A 16,370-nucleotide genomic window follows, 5' to 3' on the forward strand; every position below is an offset into this window, starting at 1 on the left:
CGGCAACAAATGCATTAACAGCCTCAATGTCATTACTCACCACCAATGAAGAAACAAGCCCAACCAACTCTGGTCATACCCCAACAACAATCCTTTTCCCAATGTCTAATGAGACGTCACCAAGTTCACAATCTACATTCACTCCATTAACTTCTCATTTTACTCAAACATCTGCTGAACACAGAAGTGAAACAACCACAACAGGCACCAGTACCACTCAGGTGCCATTAACAAGCCAGGAAACATCTGCAACTATGTTGTCTTCAACAATGGAAACACCATCTACATCTGCTACAACTGTGACACCCTCGGCAACAAATGCATTAACAGCCTCAACGTCATTACTCACCACCAATGAAGAAACAAGCTCAACCAACTCTGGTCAAACCCCAACAACAATCCTTTCCCCAACATCTAAAGAGACATCACCAAGTTCACAATCTACATTGATTCCAATAACTTCTCATATCACTCAAACATCTGCTGAACACAGAAGTGAAACTACCGTGACAGGCACCAGCACAACTCAGCTGCCATTAACAAGCCAGGAAACAACTACAACAATGTTGTCTTCATCAACAGAGACACCATCTACATCTGCTACAACTGTGACACCCACGGCAACAAATGCATTCACAGCCTCAACGTCATTACTCACCACCAATGAAGAAACAAGCCCAACCAACTCTGGTCAAACCCCAACAACAATCCTTTTCCCAATGTCTAATGAGACGTCACCAAGTTCGCAATCTACATTCACTCCATTAACTTCTCATTTCACTCAAACATCTGCTGAACACAGAAGTGAAACAACCACAACAGGCACCAGTACCACTCAGGTGCCATTAACAAGCCAGGAAACATCTGCAACTATGTTGTCTTCAACAATGGAAACACCATCTTCATCTGCTACAACCGTGACACCCTCGGCAACAAATGCATTAACAGCCTCAACGTCATTACTCACCACCAATGAAGAAACAAGCTCAACCAATTCTGGTCGAACCCCAACAACAATCCTTTCCCCAACATCTAAAGAGACATCACCAAGTTCACAATCTACATTGATTCCAACAACTTCTCATATCACTCAAACATCTGCTGAACAGAGAAGTGAAACTACCGTGACAGGCACCAGCACAACTCAGCTGCCATTAACAAGCCAGGAAACAACTACAACAATGTTGTCTTCATCAACAGAGACACCATCTACATCTGCTACAACTGTGACACCGAAAGCAACAAATCCATTAACAGCCTCAACTTCATTTCTCACCACAAATGAAGAAACAAGCTCGACCAACACTGGTCATTCCCCAACAACAATCCTTTCCCCCACATCTAAAGAGACATCACCAAGTTCACAATCTACATTCACTCCAATAACTTCTCATTTCACTCAAACATCTGCTGAACACAGAAGTGAAACAACCACAACAGGCACCAGTACCACTCAGGTGCCATTAACAAGCCAGGAAACATCTGCAACTATGTTGTCTTCAACAATGGAAACACCATCTACATCTGCTACAATATCAACAAGCACAGTTAATACTGGACCATTACCAACGTCAAAGGCTTTGACATCGGTGGAAATAATGAGCACAAAGAAATTTACAACAGTCAATCATTCAACATCTACCATTATTCCCCATTCAACTTCTGCCTTGGGGACAACGTTATCTCCAACTTCTCAGTGTGAGAACTGTTCATGTAAAGGTGGTACCTGTGAATTCAACGTGACACTTGGAAGATGTCTCTGCCACTGTCAAGAGTTTGTTTTTGGAGATGTCTGCTCTCTTGGAATGAATGACACAACAGCTCATGTTGGTGAGGTTTTTCATTTCTTATTAGTTCTTCAAAATCTTGTAGAAATAATAACGTATCTGATTCTGGTTTTGATATTCTACCCCTTAGCGTTGAATGTATAACGTTATCGCATAGTGTGTTTTTACAATGTAAAATTAATGTTTTCTTCTTGGTTGTTTTTTAGATACTGGAGCATTACCAACCCGAAAGTCTAATTTCACTCTGGAAATCAGTGTCACTTTTCAGCCAGCTTTTAATAACCTGAGCTCACCTCAATCATTAGAATTCATCAAGACATTAGAAAAACAGGTAGACACTTTTTTAATTGTTGCAACACTTCTTGTATTTTAAATGTAGGAGTATTTACTTTTCTTTTTCAACTTAATTTTGTAACACATAAGTGTGCCTGTTACTGATTACATAACGGCCTTTTGTATTTATTTGTGTTTTGTTGTTTTGATGTTAAAGGTGCTGTAGATGGCATTCACAGCATTAATATAGCAGAAAACAAATATTTTCTTTTGTAAATGTAGTTAAGCCATGTCGTCCTTCCTAGAGTATGAAGTCACACTCCATCTAGGTGTTTTAATCTGATCCTCTATGACCCTTTTGTTGTCTGTCTGGCAGTGTGTGCATGTTACCTCACTATAGTTTCCTTTGTGTGTGTCCCACTTGGTGCCACTCTTTGCATTTCCCATTTTACTAAAGTAACAATTAATATAATGTTTAAACGTTTAGCCACCAGCTCAGCCAGTGCTATGTTGAGAGCCATGTGCAGTCCATTGATATCCTCTGAATATCAGATACATCACCTTTAATACGATAGTATTTTTTTCATTTTTTGTTATAAACATGCTATAATAACTGTCCTGTGTTGTAGCTTGAAGCCCTTTGCAGAGAAGCAGATCCACAATCGTTTAAAGAAGTACAAGTCATCAAGTTATCGTAAGTTTGCATTAATCTGTACTGCTACAATGATTTAAATTACTCTTTAATCAGGTCAAAAATGTTTTATACAATTTCTTTCTTATTTTCTTTAATAGAGAAGGAAGTGTTGTTGCGGAGAGCGTGGCAGTGTACAACTATCTGAACAATGAAACTCAAATCGACTTTGTCAACAATCAGCTTGAAGGGGTGCTGACTAATATCTTGAATGATACAAAAAACCTCAAAAACATTTCTAAGGCCTTTAATAATTCAGCTGTGGAGTTGAATGGAGTCACTTTCCAGTCACCTAATGTCACAAGTAAGTGTACTATGTCAGTTCTAAACACATTTGACTAATTTTTTCTTTGCACTTTCAGTGTGTCTTCATTTCTTCAGCAGCATTTCTACATTTGTATTATGTTACTTGTAAAAAATAATAAATACATCTTTTTTGTATCTGCCTATCAGATATCACAGATCTGGAGCCTTTCATAAACTGCTCTAGGTTTGCTAATTACACAACAGAGATTGTTAACGGTCAATGGCAGTGTGCTGGACCGTGCAAAACAAACCCTGATTACTGTCAACATGGACAATGTTTCAATGACATTAACAAAGGACCAATTTGTATGTAAGTAAAAACACCTGTTTTTAATTGAACAGTAAGAAGCTTAAATACGTCTTAAGACTTTTCAATGTGTAGGACAATCATTTTCCCTACAAATCCTGGGCTGTCAACCAATTAATCTAGATTCACTCCACTAACTTCTCTTTTCACTTAAATATCTTCTCAACATAGAAATGAAACAACACCAATGAGCCCCAGCACAACTACATTTCCATTAACAAGCCAGGAAACGTCTACAAGAACAATGTCTTCTTCAACTGAGACACCATCTACATCTGCTACAACTGTGACACCGAAAGCAACAAATCCATTAACAGCCTCAACTTCATTTCTCACCACAAATGAAGAAACAAGCTCGACCAACACTGGTCATTCCCCAACAACAATCCTTTCCCCCACATCTAAAGAGACATCACCAAGTTCACAATCTACATTCACTCCAATAACTTCTCATTTCACTCAAACATCTGCTGAACACAGAAGTGAAACAACCACAACAGGCACCAGTACCACTCAGGTGCCATTAACAAGCCAGGAAACATCTGCAACTATGTTGTCTTCAACAATGGAAACACCATCTACATCTGCTACAACTGTGACACCCTCGGCAACAAATGCATTAACAGACTCAACGTCATTACTCACCACCAATGAAGAAACAAGCTCAACCAACTCTGGTCAAACCCCAACAACAATCCTTTCTCCAACATCTAAAGAGACATCACCAAGTTCACAATCTACATTGATTCCAATAACTTCTCACATCACTCAAACATCTGCTGAACAGAGAAGTGAAACTACCGTGACAGGCACCAGCACAACTCAGCTGCCATTAACAAGCCAGGAAACAACTACAACAATGTTGTCTTCATCAACAGAGACACCATCTACATCTGCTACAACTGTGACACCGAAAGCAACAAATCCATTAACAGCCTCAACGTCATTACTCACCACCAATGAAGAAACAAGCTCAACCAACTCTGGTCAAACCCCAACAACAATCCTTTCTCCAACATCTAAAGAGACATCACCAAGTTCACAATCTACATTGATTCCAATAACTTCTCATATCACTCAAACATCTGCTGAACAGAGAAGGGAAACTACCGTGACAGGCACCAGCACAACTCAGCTGCCATTAACAAGCCAGGAAACAACTACAACAATGTTGTCTTCATCAACAGAGACACCATCTACATCTGCTACAACTGTGACACCGAAAGCAACAAATCCATTAACAGCCTCAACTTCATTTCTCACCACAAATGAAGAAACAAGCTCGACCAACACTGGTCATTCCCCAACAACAATCCTTTCCCCCACATCTAAAGAGACATCACCAAGTTCACAATCTACATTCACTCCAATAACTTCTCATTTCACTCAAACATCTGCTGAACACAGAAGTGAAACAACCACAACAGGCACCAGTACCACTCAGGTGCCATTAACAAGCCAGGAAACATCTGCAACTATGTTGTCTTCAACAATGGAAACACCATCTACATCTGCTACAACTGTGACACCCTCGGCAACAAATGCATTAACAGCCTCGACGTCATTACTCACCACCAATGAAGAAACAAGCTCAACCAACTCTGGTCAAACCCCAACAACAATCCTTTCCCCAACATCTAAAGAGACATCACCAAGTTCACAATCTACATTGATTCCAATAACTTCTCATATCACTCAAACATCTGCTGAACAGAGAAGTGAAGCTACCGTGACAGGCACCAGCACAACTCAGCTGCCATTAACAAGCCAGGAAACAACTACAACAATGTTGTCTTCATCAACAGAGACACCATCTACATCTGCTACAACTGTGACACCGAAAGCAACAAATCCATTAACAGCCTCAACTTCATTTCTCACCACAAATGAAGAAACAAGCTCGACCAACACTGGTCATTCCCCAACAACAATCCTTTCCCCGACATCTAAAGAGACATCACCAAGTTCACAATCTACATTCACTCCAATAACTTCTCATTTCACTCAAACATCTGCTGAACACAGAAGTGAAACAACCACAACAGGCACCAGTACCACTCAGGTGCCATTAACAAGCCAGGAAACATCTGCAACTATGTTGTCTTCAACAATGGAAACACCATCTACATCTGCTACAACTGTGACACCCTCGGCAACAAATGCATTAACAGCCTCAACGTCATTACTCACCACCAATGAAGAAACAAGCTCAACCAACTCTGGTCAAACCCCAACAACAATCCTTTCTCCAACATCTAAAGAGACATCACCAAGTTCACAATCTACATTGATTCCAATAACTTCTCACATCACTCAAACATCTGCTGAACAGAGAAGTGAAACTACCGTGACAGGCACCAGCACAACTCAGCTGCCATTAACAAGCCAGGAAACAACTACAACAATGTTGTCTTCATCAACAGAGACACCATCTACATCTGCTACAACTGTGACACCGAAAGCAACAAATCCATTAACAGCCTCAACTTCATTTCTCACCACAAATGAAGAAACAAGCTCGACCAACACTGGTCATTCCCCAACAACAATCCTTTCCCCCACATCTAAAGAGACATCACCAAGTTCACAATCTACATTCACTCCAATAACTTCTCATTTCACTCAAACATCTGCTGAACACAGAAGTGAAACAACCACAACAGGCACCAGTACCACTCAGGTGCCATTAACAAGCCAGGAAACATCTGCAACTATGTTGTCTTCAACAATGGAAACACCATCTACATCTGCTACAACTGTGACACCCTCGGCAACAAATGCATTAACAGCCTCAACGTCATTACTCACCACCAATGAAGAAACAAGCCCAACCAACTCTGGTCATACCCCAACAACAATCCTTTTCCCAATGTCTAATGAGACGTCACCAAGTTCACAATCTACATTCACTCCATTAACTTCTCATTTTACTCAAACATCTGCTGAACACAGAAGTGAAACAACCACAACAGGCACCAGTACCACTCAGGTGCCATTAACAAGCCAGGAAACATCTGCAACTATGTTGTCTTCAACAATGGAAACACCATCTACATCTGCTACAACTGTGACACCCTCGGCAACAAATGCATTAACAGCCTCAACGTCATTACTCACCACCAATGAAGAAACAAGCTCAACCAACTCTGGTCAAACCCCAACAACAATCCTTTCTCCAAAATCTAAAGAGACATCACCAAATTCACAATCTACATTGATTCCAATAACTTCTCATATCACTCAAACATCTGCTGAACAGAGAAGTGAAACTACCGTGACAGGCACCAGCACAACTCAGCTGCCATTAACAAGCCAGGAAACAACTACAACAATGTTGTCTTCATCAACAGAGACACCATCTACATCTGCTACAACTGTGACACCCTCGGCAACAAATGCATTAACAGCCTCAACATCATTACTCACCACAAATGAAGAAACAAGCTCAACCAACTCTGGTCATTCCCCAACAACAATCCTTTCCCCAACATCTAAAGAGACATCACCAAGTTCACAATCTACATTCACTCCATTAACTTCTCATTTCACTCAAACATCTGCTGAACACATACGTGAAACAACCAGAACTGGCACCAGCACAACTATTCTTGCATTAACAAGTCAAGAAATATCTACAACTAAGTTGTCTTCATCAACGGAGACACCATCTACATCTGCTACAACTGTGACACCAAAAGTAACATCTATATTAACAGCCTCAACGTCATTACTCACCACCAGTGAAGAAACAAGCTCGACCAACACTGGTCATTCCCCAACAACAATCCTTTCCCCAACATCTAAAGAGACATCACCAAGTTCACAATCTACATTGATTCCAATAACTTCTCATTTCACTCAAACATCTGCTGAACAGAGAAGTGAAACTACCGTGACAGGCACCAGCACAACTCAGCTGCCAATACCAAGCCAGGAAACATCTACAACTATGCTGTCTTCAACAATGGAGACACCATCTACATCTGCTACAACATCAACAAGCACAGTGAATACTGGACCATTACCAACGTCAAAGGCTTTGACATCGGTGGAAATAATGAGCACAAAGAAATTTACAACAGTCAATCATTCAACATCTTCCATTATTCCCCATTCAACTTCTGCCTTGGGGACAACATTGTCTCCAACTTCTCAGTGTGAGAACTGTCAATGTATCGGTGGTACCTGTGAATTCAACGTGACACTTAGAAGATGTCTCTGCCACTGTCAAGAGTTTGTTTTTGGAGATGTCTGCTCTCTTGGAATGAATGACACAAAAGCTCATGTTGGTGAGGTTTTTCATTCCTTATTAGTTCTTCAAAATCTTGCAGAAATAATATAGTGTGCCATTCTGGTTTTGATATTCTACCCCTTAGCGTTGAATGTATAATGTTATTGCATAGTATGTTTTTACAAAATTAATGTTGTCTTCTTGGTTGTTTTTCAGATACTGGAGCATTACCAACCCGAAAGTCTAATTTCACTCTGGAAATCAGTGTCACTTTTCAGCCAGCTTTTAATAACCTGAGCTCACCTCAATCATTAGAATTCATCAAGACATTAGAAAAACAGGTAGACAGTTTTTTAATTGTTGCAAGACTTTTTGTATTTTAAATGTAGGAGTATTTACTTTTCTCTTTCAACTTAATTTTGTAACACATAAGTGTGCCTGTTACTGATTACATAACGGCCTTTTGTATTTATTTGTGTTTTGTTGTTTTGATGTTAAAGGTGCTGTAGATGGCATTCACAGCATTAATATAGCAGAAAACAAATATTTTCTTTTGTAAATGTAGTTAAGCCATGTCGTCCTTCCTAGAGTATGAAGTCACACACCATCTAGGGGTTTTAATCTGATCCTCTATGACCCTTTTGTTGTCTGTCTGGCAGTGTGTGCATGTTACCTCACTATACACTGCAAAAAAGCCAACTTGTATTTTTTGGCCTAAAACAGTGATTTAATTTGGTAAAACTTGTAAATATAAATTACTGACATTTAGGGCAATAATGTTAGCACAACAAAGGAAGCCAGTTGTCTGCTCAAAAACAAGTTTGTGAGTTGTTGTTACTTATATCTTTAAGTTGGGGTTCAAAACAAGGGACAATAGTTCTGCTAACTCTTATTTCTTTGTTGTGAAATTCGGTCATTAGCGAAAGCTAGCGGCTAACTGATGTTCACGGCTACCTGATGCTAGCGGCTAACTGATGCTAGCGGCGCTGCTTGTTTCAGCTACAAGAGTAGCCATTAGCATATCAATGCTAACTCAAAATTGTGGTCACAACATTAGCTGACATTTCATAGCGGCGTTACAATCATGCCAGAAAAATTCAGAGTTGAGCAAACTCAAAAACAAAACTTAAAATATTTAGTTTTATTGTCCAACTTTTTATCAAAGTTTGTTGCCTTGAAATTTTGAGTTCACCCAACTTTTCTTTTTTTGCAGTGTAGTTCCTGTGTGTGTGTCCCACTTGGTGCCACTCTTTGCATTTTCCATTTTACTAAAGTAACAATTAATATAATGCTATAGGCAGGCCTGTCTCCATCTGCTCTGTTGCCATTTTTAACACTTTTGCACGACTTGCTGCTAGCCGCCAGCTCAGCCAGTGCTATGTTGAGAGCCATGTGCAGTCAATTGATATCCTCTGAATATCAGATACATCACCTTTAATACTATAATTTTTTTCATTTTTTGTTATAAACATGCTATAATAACTGTCCTGTGTTGTAGCTTGAAGCCCTTTGCAGAGAAGCAGATCCACAATCGTTTAAAGAAGTACAAGTCATCAAGTTGTCGTAGGTTTTCATTCATCTTTACTGCTACAGTTATTTAAATGACTCTTTAATCGTGTCAAAGATGTTTTATACAATTTCTTTCTTATTTTCTTTAATAGAGAAGGAAGTGTTGTTGCGGAGAGCGTGGCAGTGTACAACTATCTGAACAATGAAACTCAAATCGACTTTGTCAACAATCAGCTTGAAGGGGTGCTGACAAATATCTTGAATGATACAAAAAACCTCAAAAACATTTCTAAGGCCTTTAATAATTCAGCTGTGGAGTTGAATGGAGTCACTTTCCAGTCACCTAATGTCACAAGTAAGTGTACTATGTCAGTTCTAAACACATTTGACTCATTTTTTCTTTGCACTTTCAGCGTGTCTTCATTTCTTCAGCAGCATTTCTATATTTGTATTATGTTACTTGTAAAAAATAATAAATACATCTTTTATGTATCTGTCTATCAGATATCACAGATCTGGAGCCTTTCATAAACTGCTCTAGGTTTGCTAATTACACAACAGAGATTGTTAACGGTCAATGGCAGTGTGCTGGACCGTGCAAAACAAACCCTGATTACTGTCAACATGGACAATGTTTCAATGACATTAACAAAGGACCAATTTGTATGTAAGTAAAAACACCTGTTTTTAATTGAACAGTAAGAAGCTTAAATACGTCTTAAGACTTTTCAATGTGTAGGACAATCATTTTCCCTGCAAATCCTGGGCTGTCAACCAATTAACAATCTACATTCACTCCACTAACTTCTCTTTTCACTTAAATATCTTCTCAACATAGAAATGAAACAACACCAATGAGCACCAGCACAACTACATTTCCATTAACAAGCCAGGAAACGTCAACAAGAACGATGTCTTCTTCAACTGAGACACCATCTACATCTGCTACAACTGTGACACCGAAAGCAACAAATCCATTAACAGCCTCAACTTCATTTCTCACCACAAATGAAGAAACAAGCTCAACCAACTCTGGTCAAACCCCAACAACAATCCTTTCCCCCACATCTAAAGAGACATCACCAAGTTCACAATCTACATTCACTCCATTAACTTCTCATTTCACTAAAACATCTGCTGAACACAGAAGTGAAACAACCAGAACTGGCACCAGCACGACTCAGCTGCCATTAACAAGCCAGGAAACAACTACAACAATGTTGTCTTCATCAACGGAGACACCATCTACATCTGCTTCAACTGTGACACCAAAAGTAACATCTATATTAACAGCCTCAATGTCATTACTCACCACCAGTGAAGAAACAAGCTCAACCAACTCTGGTCATTCCCCAACAACAATCCTTTCCCCCACATCTAAAGAGACATCACCAAGTTCACAATCTACATTCACTCCAATAACTTCTCATTTCACTAAAACATCTGCTGAACACAGAAGTGAAACAACCACAACAGGCACCAGTACCACTCAGGTGCCATTAACAAGCCAGGAAACATCTGCAACTATGTTGTCTTCAACAATGGAAACACCATCTACATCTGCTACAACTGTGACACCCACGGCAACAAATGCATTAACAGCCTCAACGTCATTACTCACCACCAATGAAGAAACAAGCCCAACCAACTCTGGTCATACCCCAACAACAATCCTTTTCCCAATGTCTAATGAGACGTCACCAAGTTCACAATCTACATTCACTCCATTAACTTCTCATTTTACTCAAACATCTGCTGAACACAGAAGTGAAACAACCACAACAGGCACCAGTACCACTCAGGTGCCATTAACAAGCCAGGAAACATCTGCAACTATGTTGTCTTCAACAATGGAAACACCATCTACATCTGCTACAACTGTGACACCCACGGCAACAAATGCATTAACAGCCTCAACGTCATTACTCACCACCAATGAAGAAACAAGCTCAACCAACTCTGGTCAAACCCCAACAACAATCCTTTCCCCAACATCTAAAGAGACATCACCAAGTTCACAATCTACATTGATTCCAATAACTTCTCACATCACTCAAACATCTGCTGAACAGAGAAGTGAAACTACCGTGACAGGCACCAGCACAACTCAGCTGCCATTACCAAGCCAGGAAACAACTACAACAATGTTGTCTTCATCAACGGAGACACCATCTACATCTGCTACAACTGTGACACCCACGGCAATAAATGCATTAACAGCCTCAACGTCATTACTCACCACCAATGAAGAAACAAGCCCAACCAACTCTGGTCAAACCCCAACAACAATCCTTTCCCCAATGTCTAAAGAGACATCACCAAGTTCACAATCTACATTCACTCCATTAACTTCTCATTTCACTCAAACATCTGCTGAACCCGGAAGTGAAACAACCAGAACTGGCACCAGCACAACTAGTCTTCCAATAACAAGTCAAGAAATATCTACAACTAAGATGTCTTTATCAACACAGATGCCATCTACATCTGCTACAACTGTGACACCAAAATTAACATCTATATTAACAGCCCCAACGTCATTATTCACCACCAATGAAGAAACAAGCCCAACCAACTCTGGACATTCCCCAACAACAATCCTGTCCCCAATGTCTAAAGAGACATCACCAAGTTCACAATCTACATTCACTCCATTAACTTCTCATTTCACTCAAACATCTGCTGAACACAGAAGTGAAACAACCAGAACTGGCACCAGCACAACTAGTCTTCCATTAACAAGTCAAGAAATATCTACAACAATGTTGTCTTCATCAACTGAGACACCATCTACATCTGCTACAACTGTGACACCGAAAACAACAAATCCATTAACAGCCTCAACATCATTACTCACCACCAATGAAGAAACAAGCCCAACCAACTCTGGTCAAACCCCAACAACAATCCTTTCCCCAATGTCTAAAGAGACATCACCAAGTTCACAATCTACATTCATTCCATTAACTTCTCATTTCACTCAAACATCTGCTGAACACAGAAGTGAAACAACCAGAACTGGCACCAGCACAACTAGTCTTCCATTAACAAGTCAAGAAATATCTACAACTGAGATGTCTTTATCAACAAAGATGCCATCTACATCTGCTACAACTTTGACACCAAAAGTAACATCTATATTAACAGCCCCAGCGTCATTACTCACCACCAATGAAGAAACAAGCCCAACCAACTCTGGTCAAACCCCAACAACAATCCTTTCCCCAATGTCTAAAGAGACATCACCAAGTTCACAATCTACATTCACTCCATTAACTTCTCATTTCACTCAAACATCTGCTGAACACAGAAGTGAAACAACCAGAACTGGCACCAGCACAACTAGTCTTCCATTAACAAGTCAAGGAATATCTACAACTAAGTTGTCTTCATCAACAGAAACGCCATCTACATCTGCTACAACTGTGACACCAAAAGTAACATCTATATTAACAGCTTCAACGTCATTACTCACCACCAATGAAGAAACAAGCTCGACCAACACTGGTCATTCCCCAACAACAATCCTTTCCCCCACATCTAAAGAGACATCACAAAGTTCACAATCTACATTCACTCCATTAACTTCTCATATCACTCAAACATCTGCTGAACAGAGAAGTGAAACTCCCTTGACAGGCACCAGCACGACTCAGCTGCCATTAACAAGCTTGGAAACGACTACAACAATGTTGTCTTCAACAATGGAGACGCCATCTACATCTGCTACAATACCAACAAGCACAGTGAATACTGGACCATTACCAACGTCAAAGGCTTTGACATCGGTGGAAATAATGAGCACAAAGAAATTTACAACAGTCAATCATTCAACATCTACCATTATTCCCCATTCATCTTCTGCCTTGGGGACAACGTTATCTCCAACTTCTCAGTGTGAGAACTGTTCATGTAAAGGTGGTACCTGTGAATTCAACGTGACACTTGGAAGATGTCTCTGCCACTGTCAAGAGTTTGTTTTTGGAGATGTCTGCTCTCTTGGAATGAATGACACAACAGCTCATGTTGGTGAGGTTTTTCATTTCTTATTAGTTCTTCAAAATCTTGTAGAAATAATAACGTGTCTGATTCTGGTTTTGATATTCTACCCCTTAGCGTTGAATGTTTAATGTTATTGCATAGTATGTTTTTACAATGTAAAATTAATGTTGTCTTCTTGGTTGTTTTTTAGATACTGGAGCATTACCAACCCGAAAGTCTAATTTCACTCTGGAAATCAGTGTCACTTTTCAGCCAGCTTTTAATAACCTGAGCTCACCTCAATCATTAGAATTCATCAAGACATTAGAAAAACAGGTAGACAATTTTTTAATTGTTGCAAGACTTTTTGTATTTTAAATGTATGAGTATTTACTTTTCTCTTTCAACTTAATTTTGTAACACATAAGTGTGCCTGTTACTGATTACATAACAGCCTTTTGTATTTATTTGTGTTTTGTTGTTTTGATGTTAAAGGTGCTGTAGACGGCATTCACAGCATTCATATAGCAGAAAACAAATATTTTCTTTTGTAAATGTAGTTAAGCCATGTCGTCCTTCCTAGAGTATGAAGTCACACTCCATCTAGGTGTTTTAATCTGATCCTCTATGACCCTTTTGTTGTCTGTCTGGCAGTGTGTGCATGTTACCTCACTATAGTTCCCTGTGTGCGTGTCCCACTTGGTGCCACTCTTTGCATTTCCCATTTTACTAAAGTAGCAATTAATATCATGTATAAACGTTTAGCCGCCAGCTCAGCCAGTGCTATGTTGAGAGCCATGTGCAGTCAATTGATATCCTCTGAATATCAGATACATCACCTTTAATACGATAATATTTTTTTCATTTTTTGTAATAAACATGCTATAATAACTGTCCTGTGTTGTAGCTTGAAGCCCTTTGCAGAGAAGCAGATCCACAATCGTTTAAAGAAGTACAAGTCATCAAGTTATCGTAGGTTTGCATTAATCTGTACTGCTGCAATTATTTAAATTACTCTTTAATCAGGTCAAAGAAGTTTTATACAATTTCTTTATTTTCTTTCATAGAGAAGGAAGTGTTGTTGCGGAGAGCGTGGCAGTGTACAACTATCTGAACAATGAAACTCAAATCGACTTTGTCAACAATCAGCTTGAAGGGGTGCTGACTAATATCTTGAATGATACAAAAAACCTCAAAAACATTTCTAAGGCCTTTAATAATTCAGCTGTGGAGTTGAATGGAGTCACTTTCCAGTCACCTAATGTCACAAGTAAGTGTACTATGTCAGTTCTAAACACATTTGACAAATTTTTTCTTTGCACTTTCAGTGTGTCTTCATTTCTTCAGCAGCATTTCTATATTTGTATTATGTTACTTGTAAAAAATAATAAATACATCTTTTATGTATCTGTCTATCAGATATCACAGATCTGGAGCCTTTCATAAACTGCTCTAGGTTTGCTAATTACACAACAGAGATTGTTAACGGTCAATGGCAGTGTGCTGGACCGTGCAAAACAAACCCTGATTACTGTCAACATGGACAATGTTTCAATGACATTAACAAAGGACCAATTTGTATGTAAGTAAAAACACCTGTTTTTAATTGAACAGTAAGAAGCTTAAATACGTCTTAAGACTTTTCAATGTGTAGGACAATAATTTTCCCTGCAAATCCTGGGCTGTCAACCAATTAACAATCTACATTCACTCCACTAACTTCTCTTTTCACTTAAATATCTTCTCAACATAGAAATGAAACAACACCAATGAGCACCAGCACAACTACATTTCCATTAACAAGCCAGGAAACGTCAACAAGAACGATGTCTTCTTCAACTGAGACACCATCTATATCTGCTACAACTGTGACACCGAAAGCAACAAATCCATTAACAGCCTCAACTTCATTTCTCACCACAAATGAAGAAACAAGCTCGACCAACACTGGTCATTCCCCAACAACAATCCTTTCCCCCACATCTAAAGAGACATCACCAAGTTCACAATCTACATTCACTCCAATAACTTCTCATTTCACTCAAACATCTGCTGAACACAGAAGTGAAATAACCACAACAGGCACCAGTACCACTCAGGTGCCATTAACAAGCCAGGAAACATCTGCAACTATGTTGTCTTCAACAATGGAAACACCATCTACATCTGCTACAACTGTGACACCCTCGGCAACAAATGCATTAACAGCCTCAACGTCATTACTCACCACCAATGAAGAAACAAGCTCAACCAACTCTGGTCAAACCCCAACAACAATCCTTTCCCCAACATCTAAAGAGACATCACCAAGTTCACAATCTACATTGATTCCAATAACTTCTCATATCACTCAAACATCTGCTGAACAGAGAAGTGAAACTACCGTGACAGGCACCAGCACAAATCAGCTGCCATTAACAAGCCAGGAAACAACTACAACAATGTTGTTTTCATCAACAGAGACACCATCTACATCTGCTACAACTGTGACACCGAAAGCAACAAATCCATTAACAGCCTCAACTTCATTTCTCACCACAAATGAAGAAACAAGCTCGACCAACACTGGTCATTCCCCAACAACAATCCTTTCCCCCACATCTAAAGAGACATCACCAAGTTCACAATCTACATTCACTCCAATAACTTCTCATTTCACTCAAACATCTGCTGAACACAGAAGTGAAATAACCACAACAGGCACCAGTACCACTCAGGTGCCATTAACAAGCCAGGAAACATCTGCAACTATGTTGTCTTCAACAATGGAAACACCATCTACATCTGCTACAACTGTGACACCCACGGCAACAAATGCATTAACAGCCTCAACGTCATTACTCACCACCAATGAAGAAACAAGCCCAACCAACTCTGGTCATACCCCAACAACAATCCTTTTCCCAATGTCTAATGAGACGTCACCAAGTTCACAATCTACATTCACTCCATTAACTTCTCATTTTACTCAAACATCTGCTGAACACAGAAGTGAAACAACCACAACAGGCACCAGTACCACTCAGGTGCCATTAACAAGCCAGGAAACATCTGCAACTATGTTGTCTTCAACAATGGAAACACCATCTACATCTGCTACAACTGTGACACCCTCGGCAACAAATGCATTAACAGCCTCAACGTCATTACTCACCACCAATGAAGAAACAAGCTCAACCAACTCTGGTCAAACCCCAACAACAATCCTTTCCCCAACATCTAAAGAGACATCACCAAGTTCACAATCTACATTGATTCCAATAACTTCTCATATCACTCAAACAT

At 39.6% G+C, this 16,370-nt stretch overlaps 2 protein-coding genes across 2 annotated transcripts; both read left to right on the top strand.

The window, feature by feature from the left end:
- Window positions 1-719: 719 nt before the first annotated feature.
- LOC131968123 (uncharacterized) lies at window positions 720-4,636 on the top strand. The gene is made up of 8 exons (XM_059328865.1): window positions 720-741; window positions 1,720-1,830; window positions 1,994-2,118; window positions 2,690-2,754; window positions 2,853-3,055; window positions 3,205-3,367; window positions 3,865-3,971; window positions 4,461-4,636. Exons 1-8 carry the CDS (start codon window positions 720-722, stop codon window positions 4,634-4,636), a joined length of 972 nt encoding a protein of 323 aa, XP_059184848.1.
- Window positions 4,637-7,328: 2,692 nt separating this feature from the next.
- On the top strand, window positions 7,329-15,321 carry LOC131968124 (uncharacterized). The gene is made up of 16 exons (XM_059328867.1): window positions 7,329-7,370; window positions 7,521-7,653; window positions 7,812-7,936; window positions 9,094-9,158; window positions 9,257-9,459; window positions 9,609-9,771; window positions 9,943-10,057; window positions 10,267-10,421; window positions 12,744-12,892; window positions 13,023-13,133; window positions 13,297-13,421; window positions 13,993-14,057; window positions 14,153-14,355; window positions 14,505-14,667; window positions 14,839-14,913; window positions 15,168-15,321. Exons 1-16 carry the CDS (start codon window positions 7,329-7,331, stop codon window positions 15,319-15,321), a joined length of 2,046 nt encoding a protein of 681 aa, XP_059184850.1.
- The last annotated feature ends 1,049 nt before the right edge of the window (window positions 15,322-16,370 follow it).

The sequence above is a fragment of the Centropristis striata genome, chromosome 3 (assembly GCF_030273125.1).
Source record: "Centropristis striata isolate RG_2023a ecotype Rhode Island chromosome 3, C.striata_1.0, whole genome shotgun sequence".
NCBI lineage: Eukaryota > Metazoa > Chordata > Actinopteri > Perciformes > Serranidae > Centropristis > Centropristis striata.

What these genes read in the sequence shown, in the direction of transcription:
- LOC131968123 (XM_059328865.1), top strand. Translation starts at nt 720, where the DNA reads ATGTCTAATGAGACGTCACCAA. An exon ending in GTCTAATGAGACGTCACCAA is followed by an intron (nt 742 to 1,719) that starts GTTCGCAATCTA and finishes GTTCATGTAAAG; the next exon opens with GTGGTACCTGTGAATTCAAC. An exon ending in TGACACAACAGCTCATGTTG is followed by an intron (nt 1,831 to 1,993) that starts GTGAGGTTTTTC and finishes GTTGTTTTTTAG; the next exon opens with ATACTGGAGCATTACCAACC.
- LOC131968124 (XM_059328867.1), top strand. Translation starts at nt 7,329, where the DNA reads ATGGAGACACCATCTACATCTGCTACAACATCAACAAGCACA. An exon ending in CTACAACATCAACAAGCACA is followed by an intron (nt 7,371 to 7,520) that starts GTGAATACTGGA and finishes CCAACTTCTCAG; the next exon opens with TGTGAGAACTGTCAATGTAT. An exon ending in CCAGTCACCTAATGTCACAA is followed by an intron (nt 9,460 to 9,608) that starts GTAAGTGTACTA and finishes TCTGTCTATCAG; the next exon opens with ATATCACAGATCTGGAGCCT.